This window comes from Macrobrachium rosenbergii, chromosome 26, assembly GCF_040412425.1.
Source record: "Macrobrachium rosenbergii isolate ZJJX-2024 chromosome 26, ASM4041242v1, whole genome shotgun sequence".
Classification (NCBI taxonomy): domain Eukaryota; kingdom Metazoa; phylum Arthropoda; class Malacostraca; order Decapoda; family Palaemonidae; genus Macrobrachium; species Macrobrachium rosenbergii.
The window spans coordinates 44,791,717-44,807,823 of record NC_089766.1 but is presented as its reverse complement, the minus strand read 5'-3'; the positions used below and the strand labels follow the sequence as shown (position 1 = coordinate 44,807,823).

At 36.6% G+C, this 16,107-nt stretch overlaps 1 protein-coding gene and 1 long non-coding RNA gene across 2 annotated transcripts; both read right to left on the bottom strand.

The window, feature by feature from the left end:
- Positions 1-3,479: 3,479 nt before the first annotated feature.
- LOC136852830 (serine proteinase stubble-like) lies at positions 3,480-11,281 on the bottom strand. Its single transcript, XM_067127732.1, has 7 exons — positions 11,220-11,281; positions 9,927-9,982; positions 9,103-9,357; positions 7,966-8,134; positions 7,316-7,409; positions 4,223-4,403; positions 3,480-3,520 (listed from the first exon to the last, which is right to left on the bottom strand). Exons 1-7 carry the CDS (start codon positions 11,279-11,281, stop codon positions 3,480-3,482), a joined length of 858 nt encoding a protein of 285 aa, XP_066983833.1.
- Positions 11,282-11,831: 550 nt separating this feature from the next.
- On the bottom strand, positions 11,832-14,319 carry LOC136853149 (uncharacterized). The gene is made up of 3 exons (XR_010857365.1): positions 14,160-14,319; positions 13,159-13,199; positions 11,832-11,921 (listed from the first exon to the last, which is right to left on the bottom strand). It is a non-coding gene; the product is annotated as an uncharacterized lncRNA (long non-coding RNA).
- Positions 14,320-16,107: the final 1,788 nt, after the last annotated feature.

Sequence of the window (16,107 nt, the reverse complement as noted above, 5' to 3'; positions counted from 1 at the left end):
CCAGAAAAAAAACCTCCCATCAGGCTGTCAGTGCATCTGGGTTCCAAAACACCTTCAGCTGTAGTGAAATTCATTCCTTGTGTTGTCTGGCCCAACTGCTAGAGGGAGGGATTGGGAGGTAGTTACTTTCAGTAGTGATAGGTTGTACTTAGGTAAAAAAAAATTTTTTTGCTTTCAAAAATCATAATTGTTTTATTACAAACCCATCACTCTTTAGCTTGGAGGTCTCTTGGTAGTCTCCAAAAACTGTCAAATATTCTGTGGCCTCAGGAGCCTGCAAATATCTGGAGTGAAATAACAGGCAGTCCAGAGGCTCTGGACTAACAAGGGATCATGAAATGGACTGGGACATAGTTTGTAAGGTGGTGGGTTGTTCAGTTTTGGGCTAGCCTAATGCAACTAATGCTTCACTTACTCTATTAGCCTAGTGCAGAAGTTAGTACCTCAGAATTCTGTTCTATGTGAGCATGATCCATTCCTATGGAGATGATTAAAAGAACCCCTCCTTCTGAGGAATCTTTATAAGTTGGCCTGTAGCCACAAGTGACCAATAGAATACATGCACTGTATGGTTTATGTGTCAAGGCTTTTAGATAGAAAATAATATAACTGTTGGTCTTATTCAGGAAAGAATATTGATTATGGCATTTGCATGCATGTTCCTTTTCTAGTTACAAGTCTTGGTGATTAGATATAAGGATCCTTGAAAGAACCTCTTTCAAAACATTTATTACATGTGACATAATTCACTTGAAGCACCTAAGTCTGTGCTGATCTATAACCTTTAATTGCTGACACAGACAGCTTCCTTGAACAGCAAAGAGAAAAGTAGGAAGTCCATGACAAGCCAGAAAGTGCCAAGGAGTGGATCAGTGTCCTTCCTGTTACATGAAATGCCAAAGACTCTCCTCTTTGACGGATAAGCCTCAATATAGCCTGCTTGCCTTGGTTGGCAGTGACTTCTGCAGCTTCTATGAAAAGCCTCTTCTGATTAGGCAACCAACCCCTGACACTGACTATTCTTGTATTGTTGGTATATTAACATACTTGGATGATGAAGATGCCACAAAAGTCCTAGGCAACTAAATTCAGACTTGCATGAAAATAATTTAGGATTTCTAAGTAGCTAGGTAACTGTGAAGATGCAAGTATGCATAATTGTGAGGAAACTGCAACAGCAACAATGCAATGTCATTACATTTACAAAAAGAAAAAAGTTGATTTACAGATTCTGAGTCACCTACAAGATATTGTGGACCCTGATTGAATGGTCCTTCATTAATGCCATCAGCTTTAGCTGCATGGGGAGGTAAGACCCCAATTAATGGCAGTCTCCAGTGTCCACAGTCTGGAATGAAAGGTTGGGTAGATCAAGATCACCCCTTCAGTAGAATAACTGGGTGAGTAGTCCAAGGTGAGACTAACTGCCGTCTTCTCTACCTGTGGTTTTCTGAGTCTCTCTGAATCTAGTACAGCTTATGTGATCCAAGAAATAAAATTCAAGAATGGAGCTATAGCAAAACACAAGGAAATTTGGGGAGGGTGAAAAAAAGGAAGAAAGAAAATATTGTGGAAATTTCTGTAATTTCCTTTTTGTCTCTTAACTGGGTAATGATTGAAGAGAGAGGGCAGGAATGAAGGTAATTCCAATCTTCTTTCCAGTGGAAGGAATTGCCGGAATGAAGCGAGATTAGTGTCACTTGCCAAAATAATGAAAATTGGTTTATTTTGCTTGATAAAAACATAATGAATCAGTCCCAGGCCTAGAACGATATTTCAAACACAGCAAATGTTGCTGATATAAACTCTATACTGTTAATATATAACAAAGAATTTATACAAAAATAAAAAGATTTTTTTTTTTTACAAAGTCAGTCAAGGGCTTACAGCATTCCATGATAATTTAGAGCAGTTTAACTCCCCAGATATTCTTAAATTAATTGATCATCAGACCTTTTTATTTTATAGATGAACATAGGATATTACTTTATCCTATCCTATATACAAAACTTGTACTCAAGATGTAAGTTGAAAGTTCACTTACTATTAGCCATTCAAGGTTAATGTTATCTACAATGTAACCAACCTGAAGTAAAGTGAATTTTAATACAGAAGGAAGGAAAATAAATGAAAGATTTATCTGAATGCTGAAGTGGTGTATTTAATTTACCATACAATGATTTGAGGAGTAAATACTCAAACCAGATTTATTATTTCTTATATCAGAGCAAAGTCTAAAGCACACATCTATAATTCCATGATCAATGATTTCAATCTTTCATGTCCAGTCGTGCTCAGAGAATTTCATGTAGTTCTTCAGTGGTCCACCCAGTGCGTTGACAGTTCTCACGGCCTTGGGCAACTTACAGAACTTGCTATGTATGAATTTATCCAAGGGAGATAGTCTGAAAAAAAAGAAAAATCGATTTAATACAACATTTCCAAACCATCCCTATGATCATTATGACGGTGAAAGTGTCCTTCGCCTTACTTTTGTGATAATTAGTTTTGAAAGTTGCTCCTTGACAATATGGATCACTCTCGACTCAAAACGTTCTTTTCACTTGCAAGCAAAAGAAGTCATGACTATTTGACAATGAACATTGAGATTTTTATTCATAACCGAAGAATTTATGTTTTTCTAACTTGCTGATGTTTTCTGTGTGATATTGAAATCATACATTAATTTAGCTGTTGAAAGTCGCTTCAGTTTGGAACTTTCATCTCTTTTAAAAGACCTTGAAATACTTTCTCTCATTGTAATTGCATGTTCATTTGCTAATATATTTCCAGTGATTTTTCTTAACCGAGAATTTAGTCTCAAATTTTCTCTCGCTCTTAATTGCTTATCTGTTTGGTCTAGAAACAACATTTCAATTATATTTAATAGTCAACCTTTACATTGAAACTGCCACAATTCTCTCTGTCCTTTGGCAAGAGATTGCTTTGAAAATTTTGTTACTCATTTAATTTCCTCTCAACAATAATTCAGATTGATGTGATGGCAGTCTGATGTAAACCAATCAAGCAAAATTGTTGCTTGATTTACTTACTTGTCACTCGGGTATAGACCCCAGGATAATTAGGAAGGGCACAACCATTACCCCAGGAGACAATTCCAATCAGAACATTGAATGTTTGAGTTGCGCTGCCTGGAGCCACTAGTGGTCCACCTGAGTCACCCTGAGAATGGAAAGTAATGTTTGGCATCGTGAAAGTCACAGGAAAGTGTGGAAAATTGTGTTTGTGGCCGGAACTTTTCATGGGTGTTGCAAATCTTCATCTGTAGAAGTCTTTAAGCATTTCCTCCGTGTAAATAAAAATGTTTGCATACCGAGTCTACGTTAATTTTAAAATGTAAGGCTTATCTTTGACAACCCCTACCTGACAGGAATCTTTTCCTCCAGCAAGCGGTCCAGCACAAATCATGTTTGCTGTGATGGCAGTAGTTCCATATGACAGGCGGCATTGAGTGTTAGTCAGTGTTGGCACCGTTGTAGTTCATTAGGTTGGATACCACCTGCAGTGGTATGAAGCTATAAATTACTGTCACACTTGAGGGTAAAATCAAAAAGAAAAATATTCCAAAACAAAGAAATACCAGAAGGAAATGATTCAAGAAACAATGATCCCTATCATCCCCATTATCTGAGGTGAGCTTTTACCCAGAAAGTCTTGACACCTGATGTCGGTCATGTCTTAACCTAGGTTATCAAGGCACTCTCCTCTGGGTATACTGTTAAATCAAGTTAAATTCCTGAAGCTACTGTAAATCGTTAAGCAATGAGAACAGTAGTTCTCATCAAGGTTTAAGGATCTTACATGATATTTTTAGTAATGTTCTATAATTTACATGAGAAAATGGGTCTCATTTTACCCTTAAATATAATAATGATAAAAATAACGATATTCCAGTGTTGATTGTACGGAAGAGAAGATGCACTTTGGATGATGAAAGACAAAGATTTTTTCACAATTTCTTTATGCTGTTTCAAACAAAGACTATGAAAATGCACAATGTTTATCAGTAAAGACAGTAATAGTATACTATGGAAAGGAAGGTTCTAATGACAATAGCATCATAAAACGAATTAGGTAAACAGGATGTACATTAGTTATTGGGGGTGGTGGAAAGAAATTGCAAAGACCAGCAGAGGAGTTTGGAAGTACAGTACAGTATTTATAAGAGGAGATAGTTGAGAGGAAATTTGAAGAATCGTACCTGAGGTAGTTGTTCCCCATCCAGTAACTATAGCATTCATATTTTCGTATAAATTGCCTGCATCTGGGAGACACACAGGAGCGATCTTGTTGTCAGGTTGGAAAGTAATTGGAGTCGCAAGTTTGATCAATGCGATGTCATTGTCCATAGTGCTACTGCTGTAACTTGGATGGACGATGATCTGTAAGGATATAGATAGGCCAGAACTACTATACTATCACAGGGCACATTATTTGGACATTTCTGAGATACATGTCATTAAATGCAGCTATGCTTTCACACCAGAAAGGTTATATGGAAGTTATTTGGCCTAGTGTATTTCCATTTCCATTTGTTTCATGAAAACAAACAAAAACAAGTTTTGACGTAGGAAAAATCTATTTTTGGTAGCCGCTGTGAGTCCTCAAAGGAACAAGTCCAATCTCACATCTAGCAGACTTTTTCTTAAGCTGGGACTTTCTTTGGCTACTCTTTGCAGCCAGCTATCTCTTTCCAACAGCACTCAAATCAGAATAAGGGAGGATCTGAGAAGATTCCTTACACACCCCAGCTTTTCCAGACAACAATTGGAACGAAGTCTGGGTCTGTTACAGTCTGGGTTGATGATAGATCTAATCCTGAGATTGTGACTGCAGGATTTAAACAGTCTGGCTCTTACATGCCAGGAAAAGGCTTTGAGATCGCCTTCATCTGAAAATGGGAAGATACTCTGTCCATGGACCTGGAGGATCTCTTGCAAACAGGTCGACCTGACACCACCGTTCAAAAATGAGGATAATACATACGGATGCCTCCTTGACAGGTGGGAAGGCCATTGAGAGGATTGTCAGTTAGGGAAGATGGTCACCTACCCTGGGCTATTGGCAGTCTTTCCATCTCAAAAAATTGAAACCTCCAAAAGGCACCCACATTTTGTTGATCCTAGACAATATGGCTGCAGTCTTATATTAAGAGGTTAGGCTCATGCTGAGCTTCTCTCAGTCAGTAAATGCAAACATGCTTCCATAATCCAGAAGTGAACCAGTTTGCCACATACAAGAACTGTCAACTTCCAATGTATGTCTCTCTGAACCTGGAAATTCAGGCAAAAGCAAGAGATGTATTCCTACAAGACTGGAACAGATGGAAAATGATATACCTTTTTCCCTCACTGTCCCAGATTTTGAAAGCTTTGAACAATCTTTTTGCTTTCAGCAGAACTGCTGGCCTAGTAGCCCTGAATGAGCCAAACAGTCATTGGTTCCTTATTTCCTCAACAACAGGCAAGGGGAAGTCGCCTATGCATCCTCCTTTCTGAGCTGTGACCTTCATGTGGAATTTTACATCTAGTCAGCCGTGAAGATTATTCGCCTAACATTGCTAGGTACCAGTGCAAAACTAAGGACTTCATCTGTCCAACAGACCAGTCTGTATGGAAAAAGTGGTTAGATTACCTTAACACTGGGAACCCAGTTGAATTCTGTTAAAACAGGTTTACAATTTTTATCTTTTGAAGTCAAGCACCTTGCCATTTCAACAATCTTGGCATACAAGGCAGCATTGGCAGAACCCTAGCTTATGGCTTTGGAATTGATTCTAATATTGAAATTGTTAATTCTGTTCTCCAGTCTTTTACACTGCAAAGGTTAGCTCCTACAAAGTTTCCCATTACCTGGTCCCTGAATAAGGTTCTTAGACTCCTCTCATCCCCTCAGTTCATGGGCCCAATACAGCTGTAACTCATATGTTGCAAATGGCAGTCATCTTGACTGCTTTGGCATCAGGAGCTCAGATCAGCATACTGGGCTCTCTTAGACAAGGGTAGCATTTCACAACTCATACACCTAGTTGTCATTTACTGTTGTGTCCTGTACTACCATTCCTGGCCAAGAATGTGGACTTTTAAAAGGAAAATCCTTTTCTGATGAAAGAACTCAATATTTCATATAAAATATCATGCCTGGTTAAGCACTTAAGGTTTTCCTAGAGGTCACGGCAAACAACCCAGATGGTCCTATTTTTAGTACAGTTTAGCACAAACAAATCACTCTCTCTACATGAGCTGGGAATAATTCCTTTCCTAAGTTGCATGGCATCCAAAAGGTGAGTACATCATTAACTTTCTTCATGAATGGTTCCTTTGAAGAATTCTTCGAGTGTATGGAGTGGTTATTAGAGGCAGTTTTCCTGAACCAGTGAAAGCAAAATAATCCTGCAGCCATACCTGACAATTAGGTAAGTCATTGTAGAACCACAGTGGATAATACACGTATAGGTTCGTGTGTCTCTGGTTCTGTATTGCTAGACCCTAATCGGTATCCGGAATAAAGAAAACGTTTGATAACCTGTGACTTTACCTTGAACAAAAAATTCCTGAAACACTATTGCCTTGAGAATGATGGTAATGCTGAGATATTGATGGGGAAGGCTCAATACTCCCTAAGCCAGACCTGACATAATTAGGTAAGTCACCTTCGAACCACAAAGAATCATACATATACTATTGGTTTGTGTGTTGTTTCTTTATTGCCAAACCCTATTAGTATCTGGAGTAAAGAAAATGGCTAATAACCTGTGGCTATATCTCGGAGCAAAAATTAATCTGGGTTGTTTGGGATTTATTTTTTTAGGAGCTAAGCCATTTTGTCACCTGTCAATTTCTTTTATAAGCTCCTTTGAGAACGACAGCAGCTACACTATCAAAAATCAGGTTTTGATGAAGGAAAAACCTATTTTTGGTAGCCGCTGTGAGTCCTCAAACCAAGCTACGTTCCCTGATGTAAAGGCATTGGACTGGGGTGAACATTTATCTTGCACAGACGTGGTGTGTAATGAAAATGGCTGCCGACTTATGTCATTGTCACATCTGTGCAGGGGACGTAGTGAAAGCCGAGGCAGTCATTGTAGGACAAGGGATAGCGCCGCCTGTCCTGAGTCCTTTATGTTCTATCACTGTGCCAACAAGCACTATTCTGGCCAAAACCAACTGTAAGAGAATTCTTTGTAATTGATTGGCCTGTCTTATGAAGCTGCAGTTGAATGATTGTCTTATTTATTTCTAAAAAAATTTATTATCAGTTTTATGTCCCAATAAGCAGTGGTATAACTACATACTTGAGATGCTAGGATTCTTTGTGTTACAGTAGTTTCAGATGTTGTGGCCCAGTTCTGCTCTCCAACTACAACATTGACACTTGATGCAATAGATCTGAAAAATTAATAGGACTATTATTAGGATTGACAACAGGCTTTTGTGTACGGAAGAAGATGAAGTCTCATCTTGAGGTTCACTTTTTCTTTAATAAGGAATTGTATTGTCTAGGTTAAATTTTTGTTTAATGGGGAAATTGTTTTAATATTTTTCTTAGAAGGTCGTTGGACTTTTGATGGGATGTTCAGTATTGGAGCAGGAGGTTAGATCTGAAACACTGAACGGTTTTTTTTATTTGACTGTTTGAGATGCATAAATTCAAGACATAAGGTTTTAAACAATGGTTGGCTTGTTCAGAATACTAATAATGAGCTCTTAAACCATAGAGAACTTACCTAAGAAGGGAACAAAGGTTAAAGATTAAAAAGTGCATATCTTATTCAGAACATGTTACTCAATTTAAGATCCAAATGCAAGTTGTTGTTCGTTACAAGGCCAGAATGAAATGAAATTCCAAATACTGGAATGGGGTTCATATATGTGGAATGGATGATGACTGTGATTCAGGTGAGAAAGCATTGATTAAAAAAAAGGAAGGTAGACTTCCTCTTACCCAGTGACACAGTGAGCTGCTGTTACGATCCACTGGTTTGAGACGATAGATCCACCACAGTATGGTTTAGTTCCTGTAGGTGTTGTCAGTCCAACTTGCCAAGGATATTCGTTAACTGTCGTTGTCTGTCCTCCAACTATCCTAATTATAGGATTTCGCCGGCCGCATCCTACATAAGAGGATTGTTTATTTAATATCACTAAAGAATATATAACCTTTGCAGGAAACCTTTTATTGGCAGTTATGGAGATGAAGTTATAGACAGTGACGATCACTTTTAATAGTCAGGCTAAGAGGGGCGGAAAATCTTGAAGTCGTAGGGACTTGTGAGACTCTTTTGAGAACTTGTACTAAGGAAGGGAATTTTTCCCTCCTTCCATATCACTGAATTGAAGCATGATGAAAAGGGATTGAAATCTACAGTAGTCATGTTTACACCTAAAAACATCAACAAAACCCTTAAATGTGTATTTGCTGACATAAGGAAAATGTAACCAGATTAGATTAAGAATGCTTAAGAATGTAGATAAAAACTGACAATTATAGCTCTAATCGTGCTTGAAAACTTAAAAGATTTTCAAGTACTCTTTCCAGTGCACGCACATACGGAGAGCAATTCAATTTGGTTTAATCTAAAAAAAATGAAAAAAATCTTATCTTCTCCTATATTGAGCCTTTGACTAAATGAAACTTGTCGAGGAAAGACAGACTTTGGCCTTGATGTGTAGTTCTGCTCCAATTTAGAGGGCTATACCAAAGGCTGTCTTTGACCTTGTGTGTGTGTGTTTGTGTCTGTCTGTGCGTGCATGCACCAAGAGCCTCTGCTTGAAGAAACCGCTAAGAAAAGTGAGAGAAAAATGGTTGGGGAAATTGTGGAGATGATATTTTGTCCTTGCCCTGTTTGTAATGATACCTCAAAAGATGTGGTGGAAAGCAAAGGATTTTCAACGAAATAAGCTGAGAGAGAGAGAGAGAGAGAGAGAGAGAGAGAGAGAGAGAGAGAGAGTCTCTTATCCCCGAGAGAACAGGTTCGTCGTGAAATGACCAGCATTCCTGCAGTAATTTCCGAGAGAAGAAGAAGAAGAAGAAGAAGAAGAAGAAGACTGGGGAAATAACTGTAAAATACTGTTTACTTACGGCAAAGGAAAGGCGGTGTAGTTGTTGTCGTCGTTGAAGTCGATGTACTTGTCGAAGTTGACGTAGAGGTTGAAGTTGTTGAAGTCGACGTAGTTGTCGATGTGGTTGTTGGTGTAGTTGTTGTTGTTGTTGTCGGCGTGGTTGTTGAAGTTGACGTCGCTGTAGTTGTCGACGTGGTTGTTGGTGTAGTTGTTGTTGCTGTCGATGTTGTTGTCGGCGTGGTTGTTGAAGTTGATGTAGTTGTAGGTGGCGGTCCTGTTTCAATGGAAAGGAAAAATGTAATCAAGCAATCAATCAAAAATTTTCTGTGGCACCCACGGGGATGCATAGCCGCCTCAGTGAACTCACGCCACCACATTCTGTCCTGGGCTAACTCCTCCAGATCCCCCCAACACTCATCTCCTGCTTCCTGCCTCAGCGACCTCAACCATGTCTCCTTTGGCCTACCTCTACCTCTTCTACCAAGGGCAACCCACCCCCTATATCCCATACTATTCCTGTCTTCTATACATAAGGCCTAGCCACTTCCAGCCTAAGGACCTAACATACTCATCGACCAGTTACACCCCCAGTTACTTCTCTAAGTCTGTTATTTGATATCCTATCCCACCAATTAATTCATAATATTCTTCTGAGAGTTGTATTTTCAAATGCTAAGAATTTATTATCTGAAGTCACTGTACTGTTCAATGATTCATGCCCATCAATCAAAATATATCAAAATACTCCTAACCATTACCTTAAAAATAATTTAAGTGACTTAAATGATGAAAAAATACAATTAGACACGTTAAAGTTTATTTAAAGGTAATTGTCATCTTTACCTAAGGCCGTTACTGTGCAGGCGTATGGGCGCAGCCCTCTTGTCGATTTGAGGAGACTTCAACACGTTGTTTTTGCTCTTTTGGGTAAAAGACTCTGTTGATTTGCAGTATCTGTGGAAGAGGATCAAATAATTAGAGATTATGACAGTTTTTGTAACCTTTGATTGGTAGAATTTCCAGAGCTTTGATAAAAGGTGTGGGAAAAGTGTCTTGAGCCATTAGATTACTTATCCGTAGCCAAATAGGCCTACATACATTCATAAATATACAATATTATATATATATATATATATATATATATATATATATATATATATATATATATATATATATATATATATATATGTATATATATATATATATATATATATATATATATATATATATATATATATATATATATATATATATATATATATATATATATATATAATTATCATGAGTTTCTCCATGTCATCGTAACACTAGATCAGTCTAATGTTCAAAAAATTTTTTGTCTTCAAACTGATTCTGCAAAGAACTCAACAGTAGCACAATTGCTCAACTATATACATATTTATTTAGCATTATATTCAGTTTCATCCTCCACTTCACTTTCGAACATCTATTATACAAAGATTGTTTCAAATGTTCCCTTTTAGGGAAAAGCAAAAAGAAGGAAAACACATTCTTACCGTGTTTATCACTAATCCTTGTATTTTCTTTCTTTTTTCCTCGCTAACTTTTTTCCTGTAATGTGTCTCATGTAAGCAGCTTAAAATTCCCATCATAAAGTTCAAACTATCTCTTATCTTTGCAATCATTTTTCAGTGACATCAAAGAAAATTTCAAAACCCTGTGTGATTTAAAATTGTAGGCAGATAGGCCTACTGTACTAAGATTATTCTACTAGGACTCATAGGTTGAACTGCAACGTTTTTTACTTAATCCTAAGCTTTATGTTAACCTATAATTGTCACGAAAGTTATACAAACCAATGGACTGGTATGGAAGGTATATAACTTGTTTACCAATTGTATCTTACTTTTCGTAGAGTCCTCTTTTTGTGAATTTGGCGGAAGGATACAGACAGAACCTCTTGACAACTCTATTGCAGGTTAAGGAGAGAGGTAAGCCAGGAGTAGGTCCTGAAAAGGTCAATGAAGTAGGTCAAAAAAGGGACAAAATTATGATGGAACCGCCTAAATCATGTTTTTAACGCAGAAATAGCCCCAGAAACAACAGAGGGCAATAAATGTCTTCATAGGTGACAAAAATGCACAGAAACATCAGAGTTTTCTCACTGCCACTTACCTGAAAGATCCATGTGCAAGGTGAGGCCCCAAGAAGATATTGAATATCTGGCCCAAAGGCATGGTGTAAGTGCCACACGGAAGGGGAATACTTATGTTGGGAGAGAAAAATAACAAAAATTAGTCACTTGAGTGTCTTGATAAAATTCTGCCTTTGGAGAACTCTCTCTAGAAAGATAATAAAATCCTCTCATGGTTTTGCTGTTAGGAAATAAAATGGAATGAGGCAGATATGAGAAAGAATAGCAGAGGAGTTATAAAGGACATAATAAGCCTATTGCTTCTGGTTTGATGAGTTCCCAGCGAAAGTGATGAAAGTTAAATATGAAGCAAGCAAGACATTGGCCTAGCACATTGGTTATCAAATCATTAAAATCCCCATAAAATCTTAAAACAATTTGAGAACCTCGAAAACAAAGTTGTTTTGATTTTGAGAAAATCTGAATCACTTCTTTCATTCATTCATGAGACACCAGCGGCAGAGAGCAGGACTGAATTTGCTCCTCGCCCAAATATTTGGAGATCAGGAGATTCAACAACTGCACTAGGCAAACTATACCACTTTTAAAGGGAAGACTTTTGATTTCCCAAAAGACAGTTAGACTGGACATTACCTTGTCTATCAGTTTTGGAGCTTTTGGGAACCAAATTCCATTTGGGTTGACCGCTCACTTCATTTTTTGGCCCCCATGTTAACAACTTCCTGAACAGAAAAAGAGGGAGGGTAAAGAAAAAGATAAATATGTTGATGTGACTATGAGACAATTAGACATAAGCCTACGTGCATCAACATATGACTATTTAGAATGTCTATATCCCTGATATATGCTTGAATAAAAATATACTGTAGTCTTATATACGTTACAGTCAACACGCGTAATCAGTCATTACGTTTATAATGACTGAAATTTCAGTCATCATGCATAATGCAATTTAGGGACATTTGATCCCCAGGAGAGCCAGTACTAAACATAAAATACATTTGACCCCCAGGGACTATGCTAAACCCGGCGAAACAGTCTCACTACTGTTTCGCCGTGTTTAGTATTTTCAAATGTCTGGCTTATTACATACGTGATGACTGAAATTTCAGTCATTACGCGTGTTGACTGTAACATATATATCACTGACACATGAATCCAAAAAAATATACAGTAAACACCCTGTTTCGCGGTCTCACTATTCGAGATTTCTCTGTGGAATGTATATACCCATTATTCGTGGAAAATTATTTGCGGTATTTTTCACTGAGATATATTTAATTACTGTATTTTCGTAATTTTCATGACTGAATGCACTTTTTGTGATTAAACTATTAAAATACTCAGGTGTAAGCGTTTTTAGTTTTTTGTGTTGAAACCATCAAAATAGGCAGTTCTAAGTGTTTTTAGAGGAGTTTTAAGTATTCACGGGATTTTAGCTATTCGCAGGGGGTTACGGTACGCATCCCCCGCGAATATGGGGGGTTTACTGTATACTGTATATGATTTTATACTTAAAAATTACCAAGGAACATAAGAGGGAGCGTTGCAGTGCCAAGGAAGAGACAAAAAAAAAGCTTTTGCATTGGCTATATCGCAAGCGGTGGAATGTTTGCTGACATTGAAAGCTTAAAGGGAAATATGTGGCTTATTAAAGAAGTTTCTATTCCTTAGTGTTTCTATTATTATTATTATTATTATTATTATTATTATTATTATTATTATTATTATTATTATTATTATTATTGCGACTGTTGTTGGTTCCTGTTTCTTCATTGTCAAGAGTCACATTTAAATTGTGATGTTTTAAAGTAAATAGTTTAAAGTTGAATCCTGTCGATAAAAAAAAAGGTGAAAGTTGACTCAAAGGTTTTCAATCCTTTCAAAAACTTTCACAACATCTCACGAGTGTTTAAAAGAACAAATAGCAAACGGAAAAATATGAAAAGACCGACTTACTCTTCGTTCGAAGTGGGGACAGCGTTCGCCAAATAGAAACTCTGAGGATGAAATGTGAAATTATGTTAACATCCCCCTTAGAAAGGTTTCTGTTATGTTATATTAGGTACATGAAAATGGCTTAACAGAAGGCGTCCCTATAGCTCATGAAGCTATAAGTATATATATGACAGTTTCAGCGTGAAGAACTATATTGTCTAGCAGTTGCAGAGGGAGGTGTTCAGTGTGCAATTATATCAATTTCCATCTTGGAAGTTTTTTTTTTATATTACAAGAAAATTACTTGTTTGTATAGTTCACAAGGTGTTGTATTGATGCTAAATAATGTGATGTGAAGTATATAGTGACTGCTTCATCGTGAACATTTATACAATGGATTTGGTTGCTAGACCCATGCCCCTTGACCATAGGGAATAATATCCCATTTTCCCATTTCAAAGGTGAAAATGGCTCATGCAAATGGAACAAGATAAAGAAAACCATCTCAAAATATACAATAATTAAATTTCTTAGGTTACTGGCCATCAGATAGGCAGAAAAATATCTCAAAAGAGTTAGATGTCTAGTTCATTTTAGTTCATTTACTTTAAGAGAGGCTTTCTTGCTTTTTGATAACCAGCGTGACCCTTTGGGCTTAGAATTCTTTAGACCTGTTTTCTAGCTTATGTGTATGTAAGTAGGCTACATATTCATTTATTTGATTTCTTTAGTTTTTATTAATCAGTCGTCTTTCGTTGTAAGTAGTGTTAACATTGATGATTTAATGATGATGGTATCACACATAAGCTATAAGCCTAGAATGCATATCAATCAGATATTCAATTGTTAAGCCTACTTTTATCTCAGGAACCAATGCAAACCTATTTCACATATAAATGAAATGACAGATTCATGGAAAATATGTAGGCCTATCCCTCATCCATGGAAATCTATTCCTAGAATAGGGTGGACTTGTGGTAGCTAAACATTTTTGAGAAAAAACAAAATTTGCCCAAACTTACCAAGAGGACTAGACCTAAAGTCAACGGGAAAGATTCCATCCTGCCTCAGTCGACTTTAAAGTGAGGATTCACTCTACGAAGTTCACGACTGAGTCAAAAGTGGAATGACAGGCGAAGTAATAGGTGTGGATAGAGGAGCCACCGCCTCTGAGGTGGTAGTGCCTCTGCCCCGGTTTATAAGGTCCTGGGCACACACATGCAAGTCTCTGTGGATGTGGTGTGACGTGTTTCTTGAATAGTTTCAAACACCTGTGGCTGATGAAAACCATTAGCTTGGAATCATTTATGAAAAATGGACTGCCTACACTTTTTTCATAACATTTTCTGGTAATGTCCTCATTTTTTTCTTTATATATATATAATATATATATTATATATTATATACACATTATACATATATATATACACAATATATATGTGTATATATATACATACACTTATATATATATATATATATATATATATATATATATATATATATATATATATATATATATATATATATATATATATATATATATATATATATATATATATATCAAATATATTTGTGCGTGTGTAAATATTAGTTTGCTGAAATTTGTGCTATGTATATGTAAATACGTTCATTATGTATCAAACATAATGATAGATATGTAATAAAAAATAATCTATACCATTACTTTTTAGTAAATAATAATAATAATAGTAATAACATTTATAAAACAAAGGCTCCACCACCTAAGTTTATTTTTAAACATTTTCCTTCTGCCTCATTCAAGTCTTCTGTCGAAAATTGGTCGCAAGGGAACTTGGGTACTAAGTCAGTCGTAAAATAATCCTTCGGAGTAAGTGTTTATAAACGCTTTGTAGTCAATGTCGTGTACAACAATTAAGAGGTCTGTAAGATTCAAAACAGTCCCTGGTACAGAAAATATGTGATTATAGTTATAATTTAATTATGAATCAGTGAATGTGATATGGTTACTTGGTTCAAGAGATCCACTGTGGAATAATTTGATTATGAGAGTGGTTTAGTATGGTTTACTGTAGTAGCTTATCTCATCTTCCTCATGATAAATGAAAATATAATCTGTTATTCAAGAGTAATTGACACCTTCGTTATGGGGACGTATTTTAAAAACTCATTAATGCAAAAAGTAGTGACTGAATGAACTAACCATAGGCCTATTTTATGTAGCTTTTCTCATTTTTTGCAAAAAGAAAGTAGGTATAGAATATGTCTACAGGTGAAAGTGCATTGTTATTTCAAGTTGTTCCTATTCTGACAAACATTCTTGTTCAAAGAAGAGCACAAGATGAACAAATCATTAGAAAAATAGTTTTAAAATTACCTGACAAAATGGTGCACCGAAGCAGAAGCTGTCTTGTCGCAGATTTCGCCTCCAAGAAGCTCCTGTGCTGAAAAACTAGACCTAGCCTAAGATTACAGGCATAAATTATAAAAAAAATTGTCATGAATGTGTTGTTATTAATCTAGGATTATAGATGTTACTCATTACTGTAGATAATTATGCATTTTAGAAAGGAACAGTGGATTGTGTAATATCAAAAGGTTTTTAGGCTGAGTACTCAACGTATTATCAGTGGCTTCATCATTAACTCTACCCTACGTAGCAAGGAATGGGTCAGAAAAGGGATTTTTACCTGGATGATGAAAATGTTGATATTTTATTGCTGTTTGGTATCTACTCACTCCTCAAACCCTTGTTTGGATGAAGAACTTTTCTACCCCAAGTGGCAAGACAGCAGGAATTTTAAGGTCCTGGTCCGAGAAAAGTGCTAAAGAATTGCATTCGATTACGAACACGGCCGATAACTGTAAAGCTGTCCATTCTTCCTGTTAATTTTTGATAGTAGTTTGTTTGGATTTCTGGCCAGATTTTATGCAAATTGTCGTCATTTGGTAACCAGTTGTTAGTCAGGCCGTGTGATTGCCTATTGCTGA